Source organism: Salvelinus fontinalis, chromosome 40 (assembly GCF_029448725.1).
Source record: "Salvelinus fontinalis isolate EN_2023a chromosome 40, ASM2944872v1, whole genome shotgun sequence".
In the NCBI taxonomy this organism is placed as follows: Eukaryota; Metazoa; Chordata; class Actinopteri; order Salmoniformes; family Salmonidae; genus Salvelinus; species Salvelinus fontinalis.
In genome coordinates this window covers 28,004,158-28,027,479 of record NC_074704.1, presented here as the reverse complement: position 1 = coordinate 28,027,479, position 23,322 = coordinate 28,004,158, and the positions used below count along the sequence as shown (strand labels likewise).

Here is a 23,322-nt window from a genome sequence, read left to right as displayed (position 1 = left end):
TCTCTCAATCTGTGGTGTCTTGTCTTATTTTAGCTCACTTCAAGTGGGAGTCAATCACTCTTACAGTAACTCTCCCCCTCCTCCTGCCTCCCATTCCTCCTCTCCCATCCCCTCTTACCAGTAGCCTGGTATGGCAACTGCTCAGCCTCCGACCACAAGGCACTACAGAGGGTAGAGGAATACGGCCCAGTACATCACCGGGGCCAAGCTTCCTGCCATCCAGGACCTCTATACCAGGCGGTGTCAGAAGAAGGCCCTGAAAATTGTCAGAGACTCCAGCCACCCTAGTCATAGTGTTCTCTCTGCTACCGCACGGCAAGTGGTACCGGAGGGCCAAGTCCAAGAGGCTTCTAAACAGCTTCTACCCCCAAGCCATAAGACTCCTGAACATCTGATAAAATGGCTACCCAAACTATTTGCATTTTATTTCATACTTTTTTTTGTTGGTATTTTCTTAAAACTGCATTGTTGGTTAATCTCTTCTAGCACTTTCACCTCCTCCTTTCTTCTCCCTCTCATCAATTGCTTATGCATTTGTCCTTCTCTCCCCTGGACTCTTCTCCCCCTTTATCTCTCTCCTTTTCCTCCCTCCTTTCCTCTTCTCCTCTCCCCTCCGTTTTAATAGACTCTCTTGAGTAACTTCTATCTTCTCTCCTTTCCCCCTCTTGCCTCTTATTAATTTCTCTCATCCACTCCATTTCTCTTTCGGCTCCTCTCCCTTTCCATCCACTCTTAACATTTCTCTCCCCTTCTTTTGCCTCCCATCTCTTAGGCACCACTCTCCCCCTTCCCTCCACTTTCCTACTCTCCTCCATCTCTCTATTTCTCTCATCTCTTTGACTCAGTCACTATCTGCTCTCCTCTATTTCTCTCTACCCCTCTACATCTCCCCCCCCTCTCATATCTCTGGCCCTAACACTCTCGTGTCCTCATGCAGCAGCCCCCCCTCTCTCTCTCTGCATTCGGAGCTCTGTGAGTGCAGCAGTGTGAGATTTAATTTGCTCTCGCTTCCCTTCTCCTTTTTCCCTTCTCTTGCTCTCTGATTCCCCCCCCCCCCCCCTTCTAGCTAGTACAGCTGAGTCAGCTTCAGCTCATTGATTCGTGATGAATGTGAGGCTCTGGCTCCCTCTCTCTCTCTATCGTTATCCCTTCCTTTTTCTCTCCCATTGCTTCTCCCTCTTTCTGTCTACCTCTCTCCCTGCCTGTTTGTCTCTCCATCTCATTTTATTTAACTCCCCCTGCTTCCATGTCTGTCTCTCGTTCTTTACCACCGCTTCCCTCTCTCCCTCCTCCTCATTCCCTTTCCCTCTCTCATTCCATCTCGCCTCCCTCTCTTCATCTCCCTCTTCCCCCAGTCCCTGGCCATTAGCAGTGAATGCCTCTCCCCTACCCCTAGGCAGCCAGGTCTCCAGGGAAGCAAGGGTCAGGGGCCTCCCCTGTCCAAATGACCTTCACCTTGCCACTATGTCAGCCTCTTAGCCATTAGCCACAAAGCATTTTTGTTAGCATGTAGCTGTTAGCCATCAGCCATTAGCCACAAAGCATTTTTGTTAGCATGTAGCTGTTAGCCATTAGCAACAAAGCATTTTTGTTAGAATATTTGTTAGCACTCAGCTGTTCGCATTCAGTGCTTGTGCAGTGAAAGACCTACCAGCTGCTACACACTGTAGTGTTCTCTCCGCAATGAAGAGGGATCCTCCCTCACTTACCCTCCCTGATAACTGAATAAATCATTGTGGGTAATAAATAGCAGAGCTATTTTTCCTCTCGTGGCACGCATCAGGCGTTTTATACGAAATCTTGTTTTCCATTACTTCTGAGAAGTAGAAAATATTATTTATGTAGAGATTTTGGCATTCATGTTAAATGTTGATGGGTTTTGTAAACTCTTGGGACGTTTTCACATTGACTTATTGGGGCTCCCAAGTGGCGCAGCGGTCTAAGGCACTGCATCTCAATGCAAGAGGTGTCACTACAGTCCCTGGTTCGAATCATATCCGGCCGTGATTGGGAGTCCCATAGGGCGGCGCACAATTGGCCCAGCGTTGGCCGGGGTAGGCCGTCATTGTAAATAAGATTATGATTGACTTGCCTAGTTAAATAAAGGTTACATTTAAAATATATATACATAAATATATCAGGTGCTGCTGGAAAAAAATGCTTTCAAAGTTAGCTTTATCTTGAGGCATCTGTCAAATTGCATATCATCTGCCAAAATGTCAGCTGCCAAAATGTACCTCAGCCATGCTCAAGGTACTAAACGATATCATAACCGCCATCGATAAGACAGTACTGTGCAGCCGTCTTCATCGACCTGGCCAAGGCTTTCGACTCTGTCAATCACCATATTCTTATCTGCAGACTCAGTAGCCTCGGTTTTTCTAATGACTGCCTTGCCTGGTTCACCAACTACTTTGCAGACAGAGCTCAGTGTGTCAAATCGGAGGGCATGCTGTCCGGTCCTCTGGCTGTCTCTATGGGGGTACCTCAGGGTTCAATTCTTGGGCCGACTCTTTTCTCTGTATATATCAATGATGTCGCTCTTGCTGCGGGTGATTCCCTGATCCACCTCTACGCAGACGACACCATTCTGTATACTTCTGGCCCTTCCTTGGACACTGTGCTATCTAACCTACAAACGAGCTTCAATGCCATACAACACTCCCTCCGTGGCCTCCAACTGCTCTTAAACGCTAGTAAAACCAAATGCATGCTTTTCAACCGTTCGCTGCCTGCACCCGCACGCCCGACTAGCATCACCACCCTGGACGGTTCCGACCTAGAATATGTGGACATCTATAAGTACCTAGGTGTCTGGCTAGACTGCAAACTCTCCTTCCAGACTCATATCAAACATCTCCAATCGAAAATCAAATCTAGAGTCGGCTTTCTATTTCGCAACAAAGCCTCCTTCACTCACGCCGCCAAACTTACCCTAGTAAAACTGACTATCCTACCGATCCTCGACTTCGGCGATGTCATCTACAAAATAGCTTCCAATACTCTACTCAGCAAACTGGATGCAGTTTATCACAGTGCCATCCGTTTTGTTACTAAAGCACCTTATACGACCCACCACTGCGACCTGTATGCCCTAGTCGGCTGGCCCTCGCTACATGTTCGTCGTCAGACCCACTGGCTCCAGGTCATCTACAAGGCTATGCTAGGTAAAGTGCTGCCTTATCTCAGTTCACTGGTCACGATGGCTACACCCACCCGTAGCACGCGCTCCAGCAGGTGTATCTCACTGATCATCCCTAAAGCCAAAACCTAATTTGGACGCCTTTCCTTCCAGTTCTCTGCTGCCTGCGACTGGAACGAATTGCAAAAATCTCTGAAGTTGGAGACTTTTATCCTCCTCAACAACTTTAAACATCTGCTATCCGAGCAGCTAACCGATCGCTGCAGCTGTACATAGTCCATCTGTAAATAGCCCACCCAATCTACCTACCTCACCCCCCATACTGTTTTTATTTATTTACTTTTCTGCTCTTTTGCACACCAGTATCTCTACTTGCACATGATCATCTGATGATTTATCACTCCAGTGTTAATCTGCTAAATTGTAATTATTTGATTAATTGCCTACCTCCTCATGCCTTTTGCACACATTGTATATAGATTCTCTTTTTTTCTACCATGTTATTGACTTGTTTATTGTTTACTCCATGTGTAACTCTGTGTTGTTGTCTGTTCACACTGCTATGCTTTATCTTGGCCAGGTCGCAATTGCAAATGAGAACTTGTTCTCAACTAGCCTACCTGGTTAAATAAAGGTGAAATAAAAAAAATGGCTTTAACACGTTTATATTTGATTGAAGCTGGTTTACTATTTTGAGTGTGTAATGCTGTATTAGGCCACTTTTCAGGGAGTTTTGTGTGTAATCAGATGAAGTCTGTTTCTACACATTCACTAGTGCGTCTTAGTTCAAGACTAGGCCTAATCTGTGTCTGGGAAACCGGCCCTGTACGTATTTTGGGTGTTTTAACTTGTAATAATCTGTTATTGCAGACTATATAACGCCATTATATAGGTATTGTTAAGGCTGTTTCATGCACATTATTGCCTCTTGGATAGGATACCACTCAATCCACTTTCATACCTGCAGTAGGTGAAAAAATGGGATGCAGTGTTTTGAAACTTGAAAACAGCCAGTTGAAAAAAGTAAGATCCCCACTCACCAGCAGTTGCCACAAATCAAACGGACACATTTTCTGAATGTGTGATGTTGTAAGCCAGAATGTGGTCATTACAGGAAGTTGAAACACATTTACATAAATGTTCATATTTCAGCCAGAATGTGGTCGTTACAGGAAGTTGAAACACATTTACATAAATGTTAATATTTCAGCCAGAATGTGGTCGTTACAGGAAGTTGAAACACATTTACATAAATGTTCATATTTCAGCCAGAATGTGGTCGTTACAGGAAGTTGAAACACATTTACGTAAATGTTAATATTTCAGCCAGAATTGTGGCCATTGACGGTGAGCAAGGACATTGCTTATTATCAACTTAGTTCTCTGTGTTACATAAAAGCCAATAGAAAATGTTTGACAAGTTACTGCCATTACTATGTGTAATTTGGACCTTTTATGAATGTCACTTTTTCTATGTGATGTGTGCCTTTTTCTGTTACATTTCCTTACGTTTATTAATTCCTTTTGTTTCAGTGCTTGCCTTTGTTTTGTGTTTTACAGTTCCTTTTGGATATTTGATTTTGAAGTGCATGCTCCAACCCGTTTCTCCATCAGATCCTTGCTCCGCCATGGCTGTCATGTGCATGATGACAGAGTGACGTGAGTGTGGTCACCAAGCTTTCTGTTCTCCTCAGAGTAGAGGGGTCACACTAAGGACACCCACCTTCGACCTTTCTGTTATACTTATATCACTAGTTAACCGAGTGATGCTATTTATATTGCTAGGACCCCATTGTTATTGCTTGCAGCTATTTTATATAGCAACAGCTATAAGTGTATCTATCCACATAGCAATAATATTAGAGCCACATTCGGATGTGAGATATTTGTACATTATTGCTCACACTCTAACTTACACTTAGATACTCTGTTTCTTTTAGGTTTTAGCTATGTGTCAGAGTAGGGTCCTAATTCTGATGCATGCGCAGTTGAAAGCGACAAACTTGAAAGCAACAGAACGTCTAAGTGTAAGTGTGGAAGTTTCTCCTGTTTCCAACAGTCTCTAACAGCCACATGTCTGCATACATATACAGTGTGTCAACTGACATACAGGCTGCCTCTCTCTGTAATAACCAGATGAGAGCACAGGTGGTGTTATTGTTGACAATAACGGGGCATCCTTCCCTGTCAAATCTAAACCAAGGATGCATCCTAAATAGTACTATTCGGGACGCAGCTCCAGTGTCTACCTCTGAGGGCTCAGTAGTGTTCGAGAAATGATCGTGGGACTCGACCGCGAGCGTTCAGTTTGCTCCCCTCTGAGCTAAGGTCATGGCACCAGCACACCACGAGGGCAATGTGAGAACGAACGGCATGTTCCGCGCCACTGATACTGCCACCCCAAGCCAAACACAAGAGATTGAGTTACTAAGCTAGAGAGGCGCAATTCAATTTTCAGATTGTCAGTGCAGGAAGTGAGTCGACATTTAGGAAAAAGTTCGAAGGAGTTATTGAAATATTTCAATTCAAGTTCGTTGGATATTAATTATTTATATTGACTGGATTAAAATGGAATTTAGCTCAGCTACATTATAATACCGTTATGGTTTTACCTAAGTTGCTTACTGAGCCAAACACACAGACATACATTCATGAGCTTTTAGTAGGATTAGTGTACAGATTCCTGGTGTGACCCCTCACATATGCTTCTGTCTACTTTATTATTTCGTTTTTATTTGATTTATACTATTTAGATTCACTTTGTTGACAGTAAGCGTCCATAGCTCCTCTACGGCACTAAATGCTGGCAACAAAAGCATTGATATGACCTATATTTGACTTCGGCATCTTATGGAGCATGTCAGATCGAATAGTCAAGGCGAAATAAAGCATGTTCAATGTTCGATGACGTGCTTTCGGGTCTTAAGATGGCTTGTATTGCATGTATCCTCTGTGTAGCTGTTGTGTCGTGTTTATTTGGCGCTAACGGATGTGGGATGAATGCTAGTGTAGTGTCAATGTAAATCGTTACCAGTAATTTATTGTATTCCATTTGTTGTCCTTATTATTTACTTCACATTTAAGTTAAAACAATTTTTTTTTAAGTGTTAGATAGGAATAGTTTGTTTTTAAAACCACCAGATTTTGGAGAGTGAACCGTAGGGATAAACCTAGAAGGAAGATGTGTTGGAATTTTTCTTTTTCCAAGACGTTGATGTATGTGCATCTTGATATTAGTCCGTCACTAATACCGTTTTTATTTCCTTTCAGCCGAGAACTGTTGCAGGTTTCCGAGGAACTGTCCGATATGCCTCAGTCAACGCACATAAAAACAAAGTAAATGTTGTCGAAATGTATATGCTGGAAAATGTATTCTGCCAATTTTGCTCTTATGAAATGAACTTAGAACTTGTTAATTATGTTGTTGTACTGTCGATTGGTGGCGGGCAACCATATAATAAGGGATTACAATACATACCTCCTCTAGTAATTTAATAGGATCTCTATGGGGGCAACCTTAGGTTTGGCACTATTACGGGTGTACTGTACTAATTGAAACGATATAGCGTGGATGAAGAATATCATTCATAATCTCTACTTTTGTTTTTTTCTCTCCCCAGGAAATGGGCCGCCATGATGACCTATGGTCTTTATTTTACATGTTGGTGGAATTTGCAGTTGGACAGCTACCGTGGCGGAAAATCAAGGACAAGGTAGAGTCCCCTTCACTCGTCCGCGACGGACCCGCCATATTTCTAGCGAATCGTTAAGCGTCAACTGGTCAAATAATACGTAAGCTGAACAAAACACAAGCCTTTCTGGATCTTCTCTTCCAACTCTTGACAATGTTAGTAACAATTACTAAACATTTCGTTTAGTAGGTATTTCATTTGTAATATGAGTTGCGCCTTCGAAATCAGACAGAAGTAAATGCATGTGGCATATCATTTTGCCCGCCTCTCGATTCCTTTGTAATTAAATTGTGCAAACTCCAAATATCACAGTGCGTGTTGGCTCCGTAGAAGTTGCATACAGGATGGTCTAATTTGCCCCTACACCCTTGATCATTTTCACTCCATCAGCTTTCGGACACTTGTGCATATGGCGCAATGGGCAAATGGAGGGGGAAGGGGAAAGGACTAGTGTGTTCAGCTAATGAATAACAATTAAATAAAGTCAAACAAATATATAATGTTTTATTCTGGGGGGGTTTTGCGCAGGAGCAAGTCGGGCAGATAAAAGAGCGATATGACCATAGGATGTTGCTGAAACACATGCCTTCAGAGTTTCATATCTTCCTCGACCATGTATTGGGCCTGGACTACTACACCAAGCCGGATTATCAGGTACCTTCGCAGTATAGAGAATAAGGAAAGTGTTTTGAAATGCTCACACAAACGTCTTTTTTTTGTTGACTGGCCACCATTGTCACGTTCTGACCTTTATTTTCCTTTGTTTTTGTCTTTAGTTAGTACGGTCAGGGCGTGAGTTGGGGTGGGCAGTCTATGTTATGTGTTTCTATGTTTAGGTTTGTCTTTTGGCCTAATATGGTTCTCAATCAGAGGCAGGTGTTTTGCATTGTCTCTGATTGGGAACCATATTTAGGTTGCCTGTTTTCACTGTTGGTTTGTGGGTGTTTGTCTACCGTGTCAGTGTTTGTGCCACACGGGACTGTTGTTCGGTTAGATTCTCTTTGTTATTTTGTTTTGTGTAGTATTCAGTTTTTTATAATAAAACATGGACACTTACCACTCTGCGTTTTGGTCTACACCTCCTCTTCAGACGAAGAGGAGGAAATCAGCCGTTACAACTATCTCACTATTCCGGGGACGTTTTTGTATGCTCACACACACTGATATATTGACTTCATCAATGCTTCCTAGTTCTCCCTATGCTATTTCCAATTACGAAATTGCATCTAAAATGACACCTTATTTCTTGCATACTGCACTACTTTGACCAATAGAAAGGAAGTAGGGTGCCGTTTGGACACAACCAGAGTCTAATTTGGAGTTGTTTTCTGTTTGGCCGGCTGCTGTTCTGGTCAAGGGAAAAGGGTGTATTTAAAGATTAGGGTGTCATTTGGGATGTGGCCAAAGTCAAATGTCCTTTATTTCCCAGCTGCTGATGTCGGTGTTTGAGAACAGCATGAAGGAGCGCATCATCACGAAAAATGAGCCGTTTGATTGGGAGAAAGGAGGGCCAGACTCCACGCAGTCGACAAGCGCCTCCACCCAACCACAGCACAACACACGGCCCACCGTCGCTATGGTGGGGTAAGGACCCTGATATATTTACCGTTAGGATTTGAAAGGAAAGTCCACAATTTTACATGATCATACACCGCAGGGCAACTTTCTGCTTGCAATTCATTTAACACTGGAACCGCTGGGCCTCGAGGGACCCCCTTCAAGCTGATGAGTCATCATTCTGACTGCAACACTCTAACAGTGTAATTCATACATTTCATATATGATATCGCAAAAATTCTAATTTGATTGTGTTTATGAAGGTAACATTTGAGTAATAAAAAAAAACAATTTCAAATAACACAATAGCATTTTAATTTGTTTATGTTGCTGTAGGCTATATGTAAAAATACACGTTTTCAATCAGTTTTATTTGTGGAATCCCTTTGTGTTGGAACACGGTAACAGCTTCTTTTAATAATGATAAAATAAAAATAAAATATTCCAACCACCAAGACGCATGGTCAGCACCAACTGTACTTGATAAATGGTGAAAATCTGCACAAAAGTATTAACGTCATTATAATGAATATAAGTATCGATATGACAGCAGTAAAAAAAGAGTCAATTATTTATACGTCGGATACCATGGCAAATTTGTTTCCAGGCATCGCATTCTCATTTCTTTATCACCAAAATGAAGGTGACGCATGATCTCTCTGAAGCGGTCCCGTGACATGATCTCTCTGAAGCGATCCCGTGACATGATCTCTCTGAAGCGATCCCGTGACATGATCTCTCTGAAGCGATCCCGTGGCATGATCTCTCTGAAGCGATCCCGTGGCATGATCTCTCTGAAGCGATCCCGTGACATGATCTCTCTGAAGCGATCCCGTGACATGATCTCTCTGAAGCGATCCCGTGACATGATCTCTCTGAAGCGATCCCGTGACATGATCTCTCTGAAGCGATCCCGTGACATGATCTCTCTGAAGCGATCCCGTGACATGATCTCTCTGAAGCGATCCCGTGACATGATCTCTCTGAAGCGATCCCGTGGAATGATCTCTCTGAAGCGATCCCGTGGAATGATCTCTCTGAAGCGATCCCGTGGCATGATCTCTCTGAAGCGATCCCGTGGCATGATCTCTCTGAAGGGATCCCGTGACATGATCTCTCTGAAGCGATCCCGTGACATGATCTCTCTGAAGGGATCCCGTGACATGATCTCTCTGAAGCGATCCCGTGGCATGATCTCTCTGAAGCGATCCCGTGGCATGATCTCTCTGAAGCGATCCCGTGGCATGATCTCTCTGAAGCGATCCCGTGGCATGATCTCTCTGAAGCGATCCCGTGGCATGATCTCTCTGAAGCGATCCCGTGGCATGATCTCTCTGAAGCGATCCCGTGGCATGATCTCTCTGAAGCGATCCCGTGGCATGATCTCTCTGAAGCGATCCCGTGACATGATCTCTCTGAAGCGATCCCGTGGCATGATTTCTCTAAAGAAAGGTATCGCTTACATGTCTGACCTGAAGCTCTCCATATAGCCTACACACTCTTTTCATCGAATGCTCCACAGGATTGAAATGAACGCTTCCAGCTGGTGACTGCTGTTGCTGATGTTGTTTTTTGCTTGAGATGTAGGGCTTGTCAGGGGCGTAAGCAAGGCCCACCACAGAGGTGCCAGGCCCACCACAGAGGTGCCAGGCCCTGCCAAACCCATCCAATCAGATTGAGCGAAAAAATTTTTTTTAAATTATTATTATTATTTAAAAAAAATACTCCTCAGCACCCACCCCTGCCCATCCAAATGTCAGCAGGCCCACCTACCATCGAATTTCTTGCTACACCCCTGGGGCCTGCTCTCTGTGCTGACATTTTGTGCTGATAATCAGCCTGTAGCATTGTCACTGGCTTGTTGTATCCAAACGGCGTCGTCTCTTCCTCTCTCTCGTCTCACATTTCATTCAACGGCGGCGAGGACACCCGCTGCATGGCGCATCGTTCCGCCTTTTTTTTGCACTAAGACCTTGGAGGCGTAGGTTCACGCTGAGGCTCAGAGTCTGAAGAATAATCAGCTGTCATGAGTTGTTTTCATTCCGATCTAGTAGCAGTGCTAACACGGCATGTGCATCCATTCGTCGTTGTCTTCTTGCCTATTGTAAATTACACACGCCTCTCACTGTGTACTCCAAATAGGCCAGAGTAGACTGATAAGATTGCTTGGATTTGGTGGACTGGTATAGGGTACATATTTAGGGTATACATTTTCAGATTCTAATTAGATTATACCAGTACAATATAATGGCCTGCCTTGTTCTTCATTCAAAATTGGGAATGACATACTGATTATCAACTGGGCACGGCACCTTCCACTGTCGGGAGGAGGGGCAACGGGGAAAACCATTCAAAAAATGAGATGCCCTCCTTAAACTGGTTGTAACTCCAGTTCTGTTTGTGATATTAACATTCTACCTACGGTTATATAGACTTATTTAGGAGAAGTCAAGGACGGTGGTGGGGCATGGCTTTAAAAATGGCAGAGTAATAAAACAAATTATATTAATGAGCAGTCAATTACTGCTTTAGCGGTTCTAGTGTTAACAGGGACGGTAACCATTTAATCAACATTTCAGTGTTCACATCAATGTAAATGTGCCAGCTGAAATGGCCTCCCTTGAGGCGTGCTCGCATGGGAAGAGCCAATAGAGGCGTTCGTGGCAGATTCACATTTTGTCGTTGTTGACGTTTGTAAGCAGAACGTTTTCCCCATTTGTGTACGATGATGTCATATTTCTGCATCTTCCTTTATCTTAGAGTCTTTTTCACCCGTCGGCTGTCTTTGATACTCGACATTTACAGTATCAAATCACAATGCAATGGTACAATACATTAGATCCTGAAAGTGCCACAACATGATAGAGTGCAGTCACAGTGCTCTATTTTTACTCTGTCTTTTATGGGAGCAATTGTTTGACTCATTCACCCAAATATATTATTTTTGAAGTTTCTCTCGCTCTCTCTGATGACTGTCTTGTTTGAGGCTCTTTACTGTTCAGGCTGCCTAGACACGCACACACTACACACAGCTGCATGACTTCAATGCCAACACGACATCCTCATCTCCCGGAGACATCGTTAGTGTTTTGGTCGTCATCACACATGAGACTCTATCCTAAATGGCACCCTATTCCCTAAGTAATGCACTTTGACGTCATATTGCACTGTGTGGGGAATAGGGTGCCATTTTCGGAGGCATCCTGAGCCTCCCGGTGCAAATGAGAGAGGTAACGGGTTTTGTCTCCGTCCGGTATTGCTGTCACACCTCGAGGCTACTGCCACACTCCTCATCCAAACCCTTTGAAACGCATGATATTGAATTCTAAACTAGGCTGTAAAATACCAGTTTACAATCAATGTTTCACTGAATAAATAGATGTTTATTGAACTTTGAGGGTGGCCTGTACAAAGTGCATTAGTTAAGTGCATGCATAATTCAGGAAATAAAATAATAAGAAACATTTTGGAATAGAGTAAGGCTGGAACAAAAACCTGCATTCCCAGTGGACATATATTCACATATAGGTGTTATACATGTGTTTATAATATACATTGTGTACATCATTGGGCCGCCGCTGATCTTAATCAACTGATTTAACCCGAACCCATCCCGCCACTCCCACCCATCTTCTCCCACAGAGCCATAAACACCCCGGTGCCCGGAGACCTCCAGAGAGAGAACACGGAGAACGTGCTCCAGGACGAGCACCTCAGCGACCAGGAGAACGCCCCTCCGGCCCTGCCTCCCAGCGGGAGCCGCCAGGTGGGGCCACCGCCCGCCAAGGGCGAGGGATGGGAGGACAGCGACTTCAACCGCAACAAACTCAGGATCAGCCTGGGCAAGGTGAGCAAGGGGGAGGTCCCGTGTGGCTCAGTTGGTAGAGCATGGCACTTGCAATGCCAGGGTTGTGGGTTCAATTCCCACGGGGGGACCAGGGTTCAATTCCCACGGGGGGACCAGGATGAATATGTATGAACTTTCCAATTTGTAAGTCGCTCTGGATAAGAGCGTCTGCTAAATGACTTAAATGTAAATGTAAATGTGGGAGGGGTGAGGGGAAGGAGAACACAACATTTTACTGTATGGCATCTATGTAGATGTTGTTCTAACGTAGCTTATACTGTTTGTTGATACAGTATTTTTAGCATTTTTCAATTAATGAAAAATATGGGATCGATTGATGGTTGGCTGGGTAGAGGATGATAGACGGACATACAAATGCACAGACCGAGATGGACATCCAGACAGAAAATGTGTACACTAGACAGACGAAGGCCTACCCTTTAAACTCCTAGCAGTGGTAATAGACACATTTTAGAATTAATTACTTTTTAGCATACATCATCGTGACCTCCTGTCTCTTCCTCTCCTCTCTGTGTCTGCAGGGGGCCCAGGAGGGGGATGAACCCAGCAGAGGGGCCTGTCCCATGTCGCCGTGCAGGGCAGGAGGGGCCCCCGAGTCCCTCAGTGGCCAGGTGTGCTCCCTCCGGTACCGCCGCATCAACAGCCCAGAGTCAGACCGCATGTCGGCCGCTGATGGGAGGGCCGTCGACGGCTACGGCCAAAGGTGACCACTACAAACCAGCTCTAGCGTTAGTTACAGACCTGTACTAGCTTTTAGTATAATAGTATTTAAGTATAGTAGTTAACCAGGAAGTGCATTATACTAAAATACATTTAGTATTGTAAATAGCTACATTAAAGTCTCTTAGGCGTTCCAGGAAAGTCCTTTGGGTTAGGGTCTGTGTAACTGCTATAAGCCTATCTATTATAGCCCTCCACTTTAATACTTAATTCAATACTTAATGTGTGTTCTTTTGTTTGTGTGTGCGCATTTGTTTGTGGGCGCTTGTGTATCTATGTGCACTTGTACATCCTCATGCTTGTACCTGTGTGTACGTGTACATATATGTGTGCCACAGTATCAGGTCCCGCATGGACATCCTGGGCTCGCCCTCGCGCCACCTGTACTCGTCCCAACCGGCCATGATGCTGTCTGTGGACGACGGCCTGCAGCGCGGGCGGCACGGCGAGGGCTCGGTGGCGTCCGTAGACCAGGAAGCCCACAGTAATGCCTTTATCAGATCGGTGCCGCTAGCAGAGGAGGAAGACTTTGATAGCAAGGAGTGGGTGATCATCGACAAGGAGACGGAGCTGAGGGACTTCCAGCCCACCACGTCGGGCACCACCGATGAGGAGCCTGAGGAGCTTAGGCCCCTGGAGGAGGGGGAGGAGAGGAGGAGGCTGCGGGGAGGAGGTGGGCCTGAAGGTTTTATGTACATTCAATGATGTGAAATTTCAGTCAGTTCAATTTTGTTCTATTCAGTTCTGTTCTATTCTGTACAAGTTGTGTTGACGATGATGCTCATCTCTCCTCTGACAATAAAATATTATTTGACGTTTGACTTAATCCGGCAAACACTTTTCACACTACTGGGCCGAACCAAACCATTTCTACTGAGCTGACCTGATTATGCATCCACCACATTTGCTGGAACCGTGCTCAAAAGGACAATGTGAAAATTAAATATTCAACCCATCACAGTTTGGTTCCGGTTTGGCGTGACGGTGTGAAAAGGGTACTAGATTCCTAACCAATCCTTTTTTTTAGGGGCGGAGATGGTGGTGCGGCCCAAGACGACCCACACGACCAACAGCAGCCGGGGCATGCTCACGCTCACCGAGGAGGAAGCCTCCAGACGAAGTGGGGGAAGCCCCGCCATGTCGCCCTGTCATTCACTCCCGTCAGGCCGTCCTGTCGGACCCCAAAGACCGGTAAGAGATCGGGCCGACCTATCGGTGGAGGGAGGCTTCTCTCCTTGCATGTTCATGGTAGTCGGCTCAGAGCTGGGTCGCCTGCTGCACAGTGCGATTCATCTTTAGATGATATGGATGAGACCCACCTAAGCGGTGGGTGTTGTTGATCTATCCAGATTATGTAAAGATGAGCTGTTCGGTGACCCCTCTGGTCGGGATGTCCATTAACATGCAGTGCTAAACCTGGGGGTAGGGTTTTAAGCCAAGGGTTGCAAAATTCCGATAATTTAACTCAAATGACCTGTTTTTCCAGAAATCGCAGTTGGAAGATTCACGGATTTCCATCTTATTTCCTTATAATTCCAGTAATCTTTCTGGAAAACCTGGGAATTTTGCAACCCTAGAATTTTGCAAGCCAGTGGGAACTGAATACCTTGGCGGGGGGGGGGGGCGACCATTATTCCCGCAGCCATTTTAGTGTCATTCACACTGTCATTGGTGTGACATATCCTGCCAGTGTAAAGAAAAAGTGTCAGTAGGCACAAATTGTTCCTTTCCATCAGTTTGGTTTTGCCCATGACTTTTGGTTTTAACCATTGTTTTGTAATGCTAAGGTATGAATGGGAAGACGTGGCTTTGCAAACTGCATATTCCAGCATCAGATCAGATGTAGCCTTACATATTATAATTATTGAACAGTTTATGTTTTTTGGGTGAGTGCGGTTATTTTTGATAGGTTCTTTCCCCCCCAATGTATTTCTACAATATTTTCTCAATCGTTTTCGCAATGAGTCCATTTTCTCATTGTACGGTTCCGGCAAATGCCAGACGGGCTGGTCCATACCCCGGGAAGATTCCTGGTCCCAGTACGTCCCTGTATTCGGGTTGAAATTTGTTAGGGTTATACTGCACTTGATGCCCTCGTTATGACACACCGATGAAACAAGATATACGCATACATGATGACACTTTGTCATTCTGATGAGAATAATGTAACAAACATCCAGATAGCCGTAGCGAAAGGTTTTTGTAACAGAAATAATATCTTTGGACATGTTTAGGTGGTGCCACCAAGTTTCGAAACGTTTTCTTCATACTGAACATGTTCTTGACGTCAGTGTTATAAGTCCCTGACATGAAAACCTTTGGTTGGAAATGTTAAATTAAAACATTTAAACCGTGGGTCTTCCCATCAGGCTAGGGAAACCTATCCCACCGCTGCCACCAAATGTGATTAAGCTGACCGTTACCTCATACATAAAAAGATGTATAAAGAAAATATGGGGAATGTTCAAGTTTTTTAGGTGAATTATAGAGGAAATTCAGCAATTTCTTGGAGAACAATTGAAGTTGACAAAATGTTTCTTTTTATTGTTAAAACCAATGTGTCTCAGCCTGTAGCTTCCATTAGTGTTTCAGTTCTTCAGGGGTCTTTTAGATGAGAATGTAATGCAACCACACGATTTTTCCCAACAATGATATATGTATTATATTTTATTTTTGTCACATGTTACACTTTCAACGCTGAAATACCGCTTTGTACACAGATATGTGTCAAGACACAGGCATTTAAGTATGAACCAAAGACACATCCATGATCATTTCAAAGAGATTCATAAATGCTTTGTTTTCCTACGCTCAATCACTGGTTGGCATATGGCACAGGTGTCAAACGTACGTCCCAGACCTCGGATCCTGCCTGCGAGGAGGTCCAATCCGGCCCACGGGTGGTTTGAGTTTTAAAAAACTATATAAATATTTTTTTTTTGGTGGGAGGGGGAACAAACTCAATATACTTTAAAATGACTAAAACCAGATCGAAAATGTGTAGAAATTATAATGGACATACATAAATGTTCTTGACTGTGTCCAGCTCACTAATAATCACAGAATTTGAAAGCTAGACAATCAGGGAGCATCAAAAAGTCCCAAAATGATGGATAGAGGACTGTTTTGAGTTTCACATCCCTGGTTGAATGAAGGTCATGATGAGTTGATTATTGGAAACAGGTGTTAGTGCTGGGTTGGGGAAAAAGAAAGAACCTGCCCATCCAGTAGCTCCCTAGAGTTGTAGAACCCTGATATGCATAAACTGTGCATGCTGAAAAGTGTCATACATTGCTAACTATGTGCTACTGTGTATGTCTAATGGGAGGCCCGTACACATGGTGTAAGTACAGTAACACTGTTTGTTTATTTTTATTCCCCTGCGCCCAACACTAGAGGGTGCCACAAAACATCCCTGTGCTCAAAACAACCTAACTCAGAGCAGAGTATGAATATTATATAAAGAAAAGTATGTGGACACCCCCTCAAATTAGTGGATTCGGCTATATCAGCCTGACCAGTGTATAAAATCAAACACACAGCCATGCAATCTCCATAGAAAACATTGGCAGTAGAACGGCCTTACTGAAGAGCTCAGTGGCTTTCAACGTGGCACCGTCATGGGATGCCACAAGTCAGTTTGGCAAATTTTTGACCTGCTAGAGCTGCCCCGGTCAACTAAGTGCTGTTATTGTGAAGTGGAAACGTCTAGGAGCAACAACGGCTCAGCTGCGAAGTGGCAGGCCACACAAGCTCACAGAACGGGGCCACCGAGTGCTGAAGCGCGTAAAAATCATCTGTCCTCGGTTGCAACACTCACTACCGAGTTCCAAACTGCCTCTGGAAGCAACGTCAGCACATGAACTGTTCGTCGGGAGCTTCATGAAATGGGTGGCTGAGCAGCCGCACACAAGCCTAAGATCACCATGCGCAATGCCAAGCGTCGGCTGGAGTGGTGTGAAGTGCTCGCCGCCATTGGACTCTGGAGCAGTGGAAATGCGTTCTCTGGAGTGACAAATCACACTTCATCAAATTGTGTTTGTCACATACACATGGTTAGCAGATGTTAATGCGAGTGTAGCGAAATGCTTGTGCTTCTAGTTCCAACAGTGCAGTAATATCTAACAAGTAATCTAACAATTCCCCAACAACTCCCTAATACACACAAATCTAAAGGGGTGCATGAGAATATGTACATGTCAGTATATGGATGAGCGATGGTCGAGCGGCATAGGCAAGGTGCAATAGATGGTATAAAATACAGTATATACAGTGGGGCAAAAAAGTATTTAGTCAGCCACCAATTGTGCAAGTTCTCCCACTTAAAAAGATGAGAGAGGTCTGTAATTTTCATCATGGGTACGCTTCAACTATGACAGACAAAATGAGAAAAAAAAATCCAGAAAATCACATTGAATTTATTTGCAAATTATGGTGGAAAATAAGTATTTGGTCAATAACAAAAGTTTCTCAATACTTTGTTATATACCCTTTGTTGGCAATAACAGAGGTCAAACGTTTTCTGTAAGTCTTCACAAGGTTTTCACACACTGTTGCTGGTATTTTGGCCCATTCCTCCATGCAGATATCCTCTAGAGCAGTGATGTTTTGGGGCTGTTGCTAGGCAACACAGACTTTCAACTCCCTCCAAAGATTTTCTATGGGGGTGAGATCTGGAGACTGGCTAGGCCACTCCAGGACCTTGAAATGCTTCTTACGAAGCCACTCCTTCGTTGCCCGGGAGGTGTGTTTGGGATCATTGTCATGCTGAAAGACCCAGCCACGTTTCATCTTCAATGCCCTTGCTGATGGTAGGCTTTGTTACTTTGGTCCCAGCTCTCTGCAGGTCATTCACTAGGTGTGGTTCTGGGATTTTTGCTCACCGTTCTTGTGATCATTTTGACCCCACGGGGTGAGATCTTGCGTGGAGCCCCAGATCGAGGGAGATTATCAGTGGTCTTGTATGTCTTCCATTTCCTAATAATTGCTCCCACAGTTGATTTCTTCAAACCAAGCTGCTTACCTATTGCAGATTCAGTCTTCCCAGCCTGGTGCAGGTCTACAATTTTGTTTCTGGTGTCCTTTGACAGCTCTTTGGTCTTGGCCATAGTGGAGTTTGGAGTGTGACTGTTTGAGGTTGTGGATAGGTGTCTTTTATACTGATAACAAGTTCAAACAGGTGCCATTTAATACAGGTAACGAGTGGAGGACAGAGGAGCCTCTTAAAGAAGAAGTTAAGTGGGAGAACTTGCACAATTGGTAGCTGACTAAATACTTTTTTGCCCCACTGTACATGTGATATGAGTAATGTAAGATATGTAATCATTATTAAAGTGGCATTATTTAGTGCATTGTATAAAGTGACTAGTGATCCATTTATTAAAGTGGCCAGTGATTGGATCTCAATGTATGCGTGATGAGTTAGTGATTGCTGTTTGGCAGTCTGATGGCCTTGAGATAGAAGCTGTTTTTCAGTCTCTCGGTCCCAGCTTTGATGCACCTGTACTGACCTCGCCTTCTGGATGGAAGCGGGGTGAACAGGCTCGGGTGGTTGATGTCCTTGATGATTTGTTTTGGCCTTCCTATGACCATCTGGCAGTCCGACGGACGGATCTGGGTTTGGTGGATGCCAGGAGCATGCTACCTGCCGTAATGCATAGTGCTAAATGTGAAGGTTGGTGGAGGAGGAATAATGGTCTGGGGCTGTTTTTCCTGGTTCGGGCTACTTCCCTTAATTACAGTGAAGGGAAATCTTAACGCTAAAGCATATAATGACTTTCTAGACAATTCTGTGCTTCCAACTTCGTGGCAACAGTTGGGGGAAGGCCCTTTCCTGTTTCAGCATGACAATGCCCCCATGCACAAAGCAAGGTCCATACGGAAATGGTTTGTTGAGATCGGTGTGGAAGAATTTGACTGGCCTGCACAGAGCCCTGACCTCAACCCCATCAAACACCTTTGGGATGAATTGGAACGAGCCAGGACTAATCGCCCAACATCAGTGCCCAAACGCACTGATGCTCTAGTGGCTGAATGGAAGCAAGTCCCTGCAGCAATATTCCAACATCTAGTGGAAAGCCTTCCCAGAAAGAGTTGAGGCAGGTTACAGCAGCAAACGGGGGGACCAAATCCATATTTATGATGATTTTGGAATGAGATGTTCGACGAACAGGTGTATTTATCTATGAGGTTAGGGTGAGCAATAACTTCCAGATCATTTGAAAGGTTTGAATGGAAAATGGGATACAGCTCTATATGAATGACACAATGGCCCTCACTGATAAAGGACAACAGACAAAAAAAGAACAAAAGTAACAAGAATGTCAGCCAGTAGTCACTGAGATGTGGTTTTAAATCCAGTTAGTTCAGATTGATTAATTGAGACAATAGTGTAGTTGGGTCCTTCCACAAAATGATTCCATGTTGTGTTCCTTTGATATTTCAAATAGATATTGTGCACCAATATTGGATTTTAAAAGCCTATAATATTAAAAAGTACCCATCCCCTAGGGCCGATATTCCCATCAAAATCCGTCTGTTTAAACCCCCCCCCCCCCCCCCCCCAACCCCCCCCAACCCAACCAAGGCTTAGACTTTAAATATAGACATCATGGTAAATACATTCATTCGATTTTTATATGAATGAAAAAGGGACAAAATGTGTACATGTTCCTATGTGCACTCAGTGACATCTCAGAGTTTAACACACTTAACTGCAACATTTCTCCACGTTTTCATAAAGCCCTAGTTATTTTGTTGCTTTGACAGTCATTTCTGAAGATTCATATTTATTTTGTGATTAATTTTAAGTAGAAAAAAAACTGTCCCTCATTTTAAGGTCCACCCTGTTACAGGAACCGAACTCTCTTTTTAAATATGATTATTATTATTTTTTCTTAAAAGGTCCAATGCAGCCATTTTCATCTCAATATAAAATCATTTCTGGGTAACAATTGGGTACCTTACTGTGATTGTTTTCAATTAAAATGGCCAAAAAGAAACCAAAATAGCTCCTGAGCTATGAAATTTCTCAAGCAAGAATTTAGTTAGGACTGTCTGGAAGTGGTTTGAGAGAGGGACCTAATTTGAAAGAGCCTAATTTAACTTTAAAACTAGCTTTTATTGGCAGAGAGTAGAGCAAACTCGCTTTATTGGGCTATTAACTTGTACCACCTGGTGATGTCACCAGTTGGTTCAAAAATCCCACCCAGCCAAACAAGCTGAAATGTCTTTTCAAACAGCTTTGACACATTAAAAGTGCATTATCATAATTTTCACAGTATTATTTCAACCTCATAGTGTGGAAATATTTATAAAACACACGAAAATCTCGTTTTGGACTGCACTGGCCCCTTAAAGAACATTTAATATATATAGTCAAATCATAGTGTAAGGCAGGTGAGCTGGTTCTACCCTTTTTGGCCATTTTCTACCCTTTTTGGACATGTTTTGTAGTGGAGAACTGAGTACGTCGAGCATAACACGTCAACCATGTTACCCATAGGTGGACAGGCTAGAAATGTTTTAACAATAAAAAAATGTTTGAAGCTTGCATTCAATTGCCTTTCCCTGTTGTACACAACAAGCTTTCGTTCCCCCTGTTCCAAGGGGTTTTATGGCTGATTTAATCCTGTTACTTTATTTGGCACTTAATAGGCATTTACTATAGTCCTCTTTTTTAGTTGAACATGTGCTCATCATGACAATGTTACAATGAGGTAAAATAAAACTTTCACCAAATTACACTACCCAAAAGGGACTCATTTCATGTAACGACCCAGTTTTCACTCATTGGCTCGATTGAGTGGAATTTAAATGGAGTTTAAATGCACTGTGGAAGAATTACTTTTCAAATTTTTTATTTTCATTTTGGAGCAAATCCTTGTACTTTGAAAACCGAAATCAAATTTGTTTTTATTATTTTTATTGAACAAAATACACACACTCAAACTATTTTGTATACAAATCCAAAACTTCACACAACATGCTTTTGTAAGGTTTCCTTTTGTTGAAATCTGGTTGAAGCGAAGTCAGATAATCAGATTACAACCAGGAAAAGGCATCTTTGTTATGACAACATCAACAACCCTGGGATAAATGTAGACTATATAGGTTATGTTGTTGAACCAACATCAGATTACATCCAGGTGCAAAAAGACATGTAATCCTTCCTTTATCAACCTGACCATAATGTCTCAAACGTTAGTTTGATGTCTTTTCAACCGATTATACCCACTGCAATCTCTTCAATTTGAATAAAAATACATAAACTAGCTCAGATCATATTAAACCTGATTTAAAGCTAATTTCCTGCAATTCTACACATTTTGCCATGGGGCAGACAGAAACATTTGCAGTTTTATAGCAAATTTCATGCTATTCTATACATTTTGCCATGAGGCTGAGAACATTTCCAGGGGGCCCCCAATCAACGTGTTCAATAGTTTTTGGGGGGAGGACACCCTGGAGGTTGGTTCCCCAGGCATGTGCCTCCATACTCGTTCGGTAATCCAGCCCTGGGAAAGGCACCATAATTTGGTTGTTATCTGGTCAGATGATTTCAACTATTTAAAGACGTTAATCAGAACACAACCTGACATCAACCAGTTTTTCCCACTGGCTTTTTCCCACTGGCAACCAGTTTTTCCCACTGGCAACCAGTTTTTCCCACTGGCAACCAGTTTTTCCCACAATTTAAAATTGTTGACCTTGTTGCCCTGCCTAAAAACCTTTGAACAAGAAATCTTACAGATTGTTTTTTGAATACACATTACCCAGAATCCATGTACCACTAGGGTCCGTTAGCACTGCATCAATTAGAAACCAGTCCTGAAGGTCTCTTGTATTATGCAAGTCTGCGTACCATTTGATCAAGTTTATATTTTATGTCTATTTAACCTTTTTGTACGTTTTTGTAAGTGTCTTTCTCTGACTGTTACAGTATGTCCATGAAATATGTTAAAGAACGTTTTGCTCAGGAGTATGGTAAGAATAAAAACCTGAATGCACAAGGACCCTTCAAAACCACAAGGCCCTGTGCCAGTTGTATTTCCTTGTCATGGATTACTGTAAAAGAAAACCAAAATGTTGATTTTCTTACCTCACCAATCACGTTTTACCAGCCTTATTTGTGATTTCACTGCAAGTGCCTAGTACGGCAGGCCTCGCTATCGCATACATGATCAAGGACCCTCGTTTTATTTGCCCTGCGACCTCTTCCTTGACATATAACTGATGCATTTGCTCAACCTATCACTTAAAAGTACAGTATGTCAAGTTGCGCTCACCCGAGGAGAAAAAGCGAGGGTGCCATGGGAACAACAAGCGAAGAAATAAAGTGGTGTTTTGGGGTAAGCACAGTTTAGGATAGTCCTTACCTCTGTTGTTTTTTTTCCTCAATTACTTTCTGTTTCGAACTCCTCCTGTTTTTGTTGCGCCATATTTATCCCCTTTTCTTCGTCGTGTGTTTGTGTTTCGTGTGCTTGATGAGACCATCTATATTTTGTGTTATTCATTTTGCATTTTCCACTGGTGATTTAAAAAAAAAAAAAAAAAAAAAACTTTTTGCAAATTGAGTGTAATGAAATTTGATCGTGTCCAGGCATTTTCCCAGGTTCAATGTGTTTACATACTAGAAGAACATGTGCAGTACTTGTGTGTGTTTTTAATGGCATTGTTGGGGAATGTGTGCTCTGTGCCTCGATTATGAGATAGACGGAAACCTACTCTCATTTGCTTCCAATCTGGCAACCTACTTAAGTGTTTTTTGTAGAATACTGTCTTCTATCATTTTAACATGCTGTAATGGCAACCATAGAGTCTTCCTCTCCCTGTTTCTCTCTGGACTACATCCGAGAGCCCTTACAGCATGCACACAGGGAAGGAGAGATGTATGACGATATGTTCCAATACTCCATATGGATCCCTTTTCTTGACTCCTTCTTTTACCCTCTTATCAGCTGACCTGAAAGGTACTGGATAGTTGAGCTCCCAAGCCTATAACTCTCAACTATCTAACCCTTTTAGAATACTGGTGAGGAAGGGTAAGAAGACAAGGAAATGAAGCCGTTTCAGGAGTGTTGGGACGTGACCCAATACTAGTCTATAGTCTGTTAGCATGACCTTGTTGTCCCTCCCCCTTCCATCCTAATGCCCCTCCTTCTGTTTTCTGATTGGTCTCTTCTGCAGCTGGAGGATGACAGGCACCACCCGAGGCCCAATCAGCTGCGGAGGCTGGCCTCCTACGTCTTCTCATCATCCACGCTGGAGACGGAGCAGTACCCGCACCCCGGAGGGTCCTTCATCCAGCGGAGCCGCTCAGCCGAGAGCAGCCCCGCCCACAT

General features: G+C 43.4%; 1 protein-coding gene across 6 annotated transcripts in view; it reads left to right on the top strand.

The window, feature by feature from the left end:
• LOC129839686 (tau-tubulin kinase 1-like) overlaps positions 1–23,322 on the top strand; it is a 53,353-nt gene that overhangs the window by 15,882 nt on the left and 14,149 nt on the right. For all 6 annotated transcript variants that reach the window (XM_055907254.1, XM_055907253.1, XM_055907251.1 and 3 more), the window contains exons 7-14: positions 6,413–6,478; positions 6,763–6,855; positions 7,363–7,488; positions 8,264–8,418; positions 12,034–12,238; positions 12,781–12,962; positions 13,318–13,652; positions 14,007–14,170. In XM_055907254.1, the coding sequence (XP_055763229.1) occupies positions 6,413–6,478; positions 6,763–6,855; positions 7,363–7,488; positions 8,264–8,418; positions 12,034–12,238; positions 12,781–12,962; positions 13,318–13,652; positions 14,007–14,170 (1,326 nt within the window). The remainder of the gene's footprint in view (positions 1–6,412; positions 6,479–6,762; positions 6,856–7,362; positions 7,489–8,263; positions 8,419–12,033; positions 12,239–12,780; positions 12,963–13,317; positions 13,653–14,006; positions 14,171–23,322) is intronic.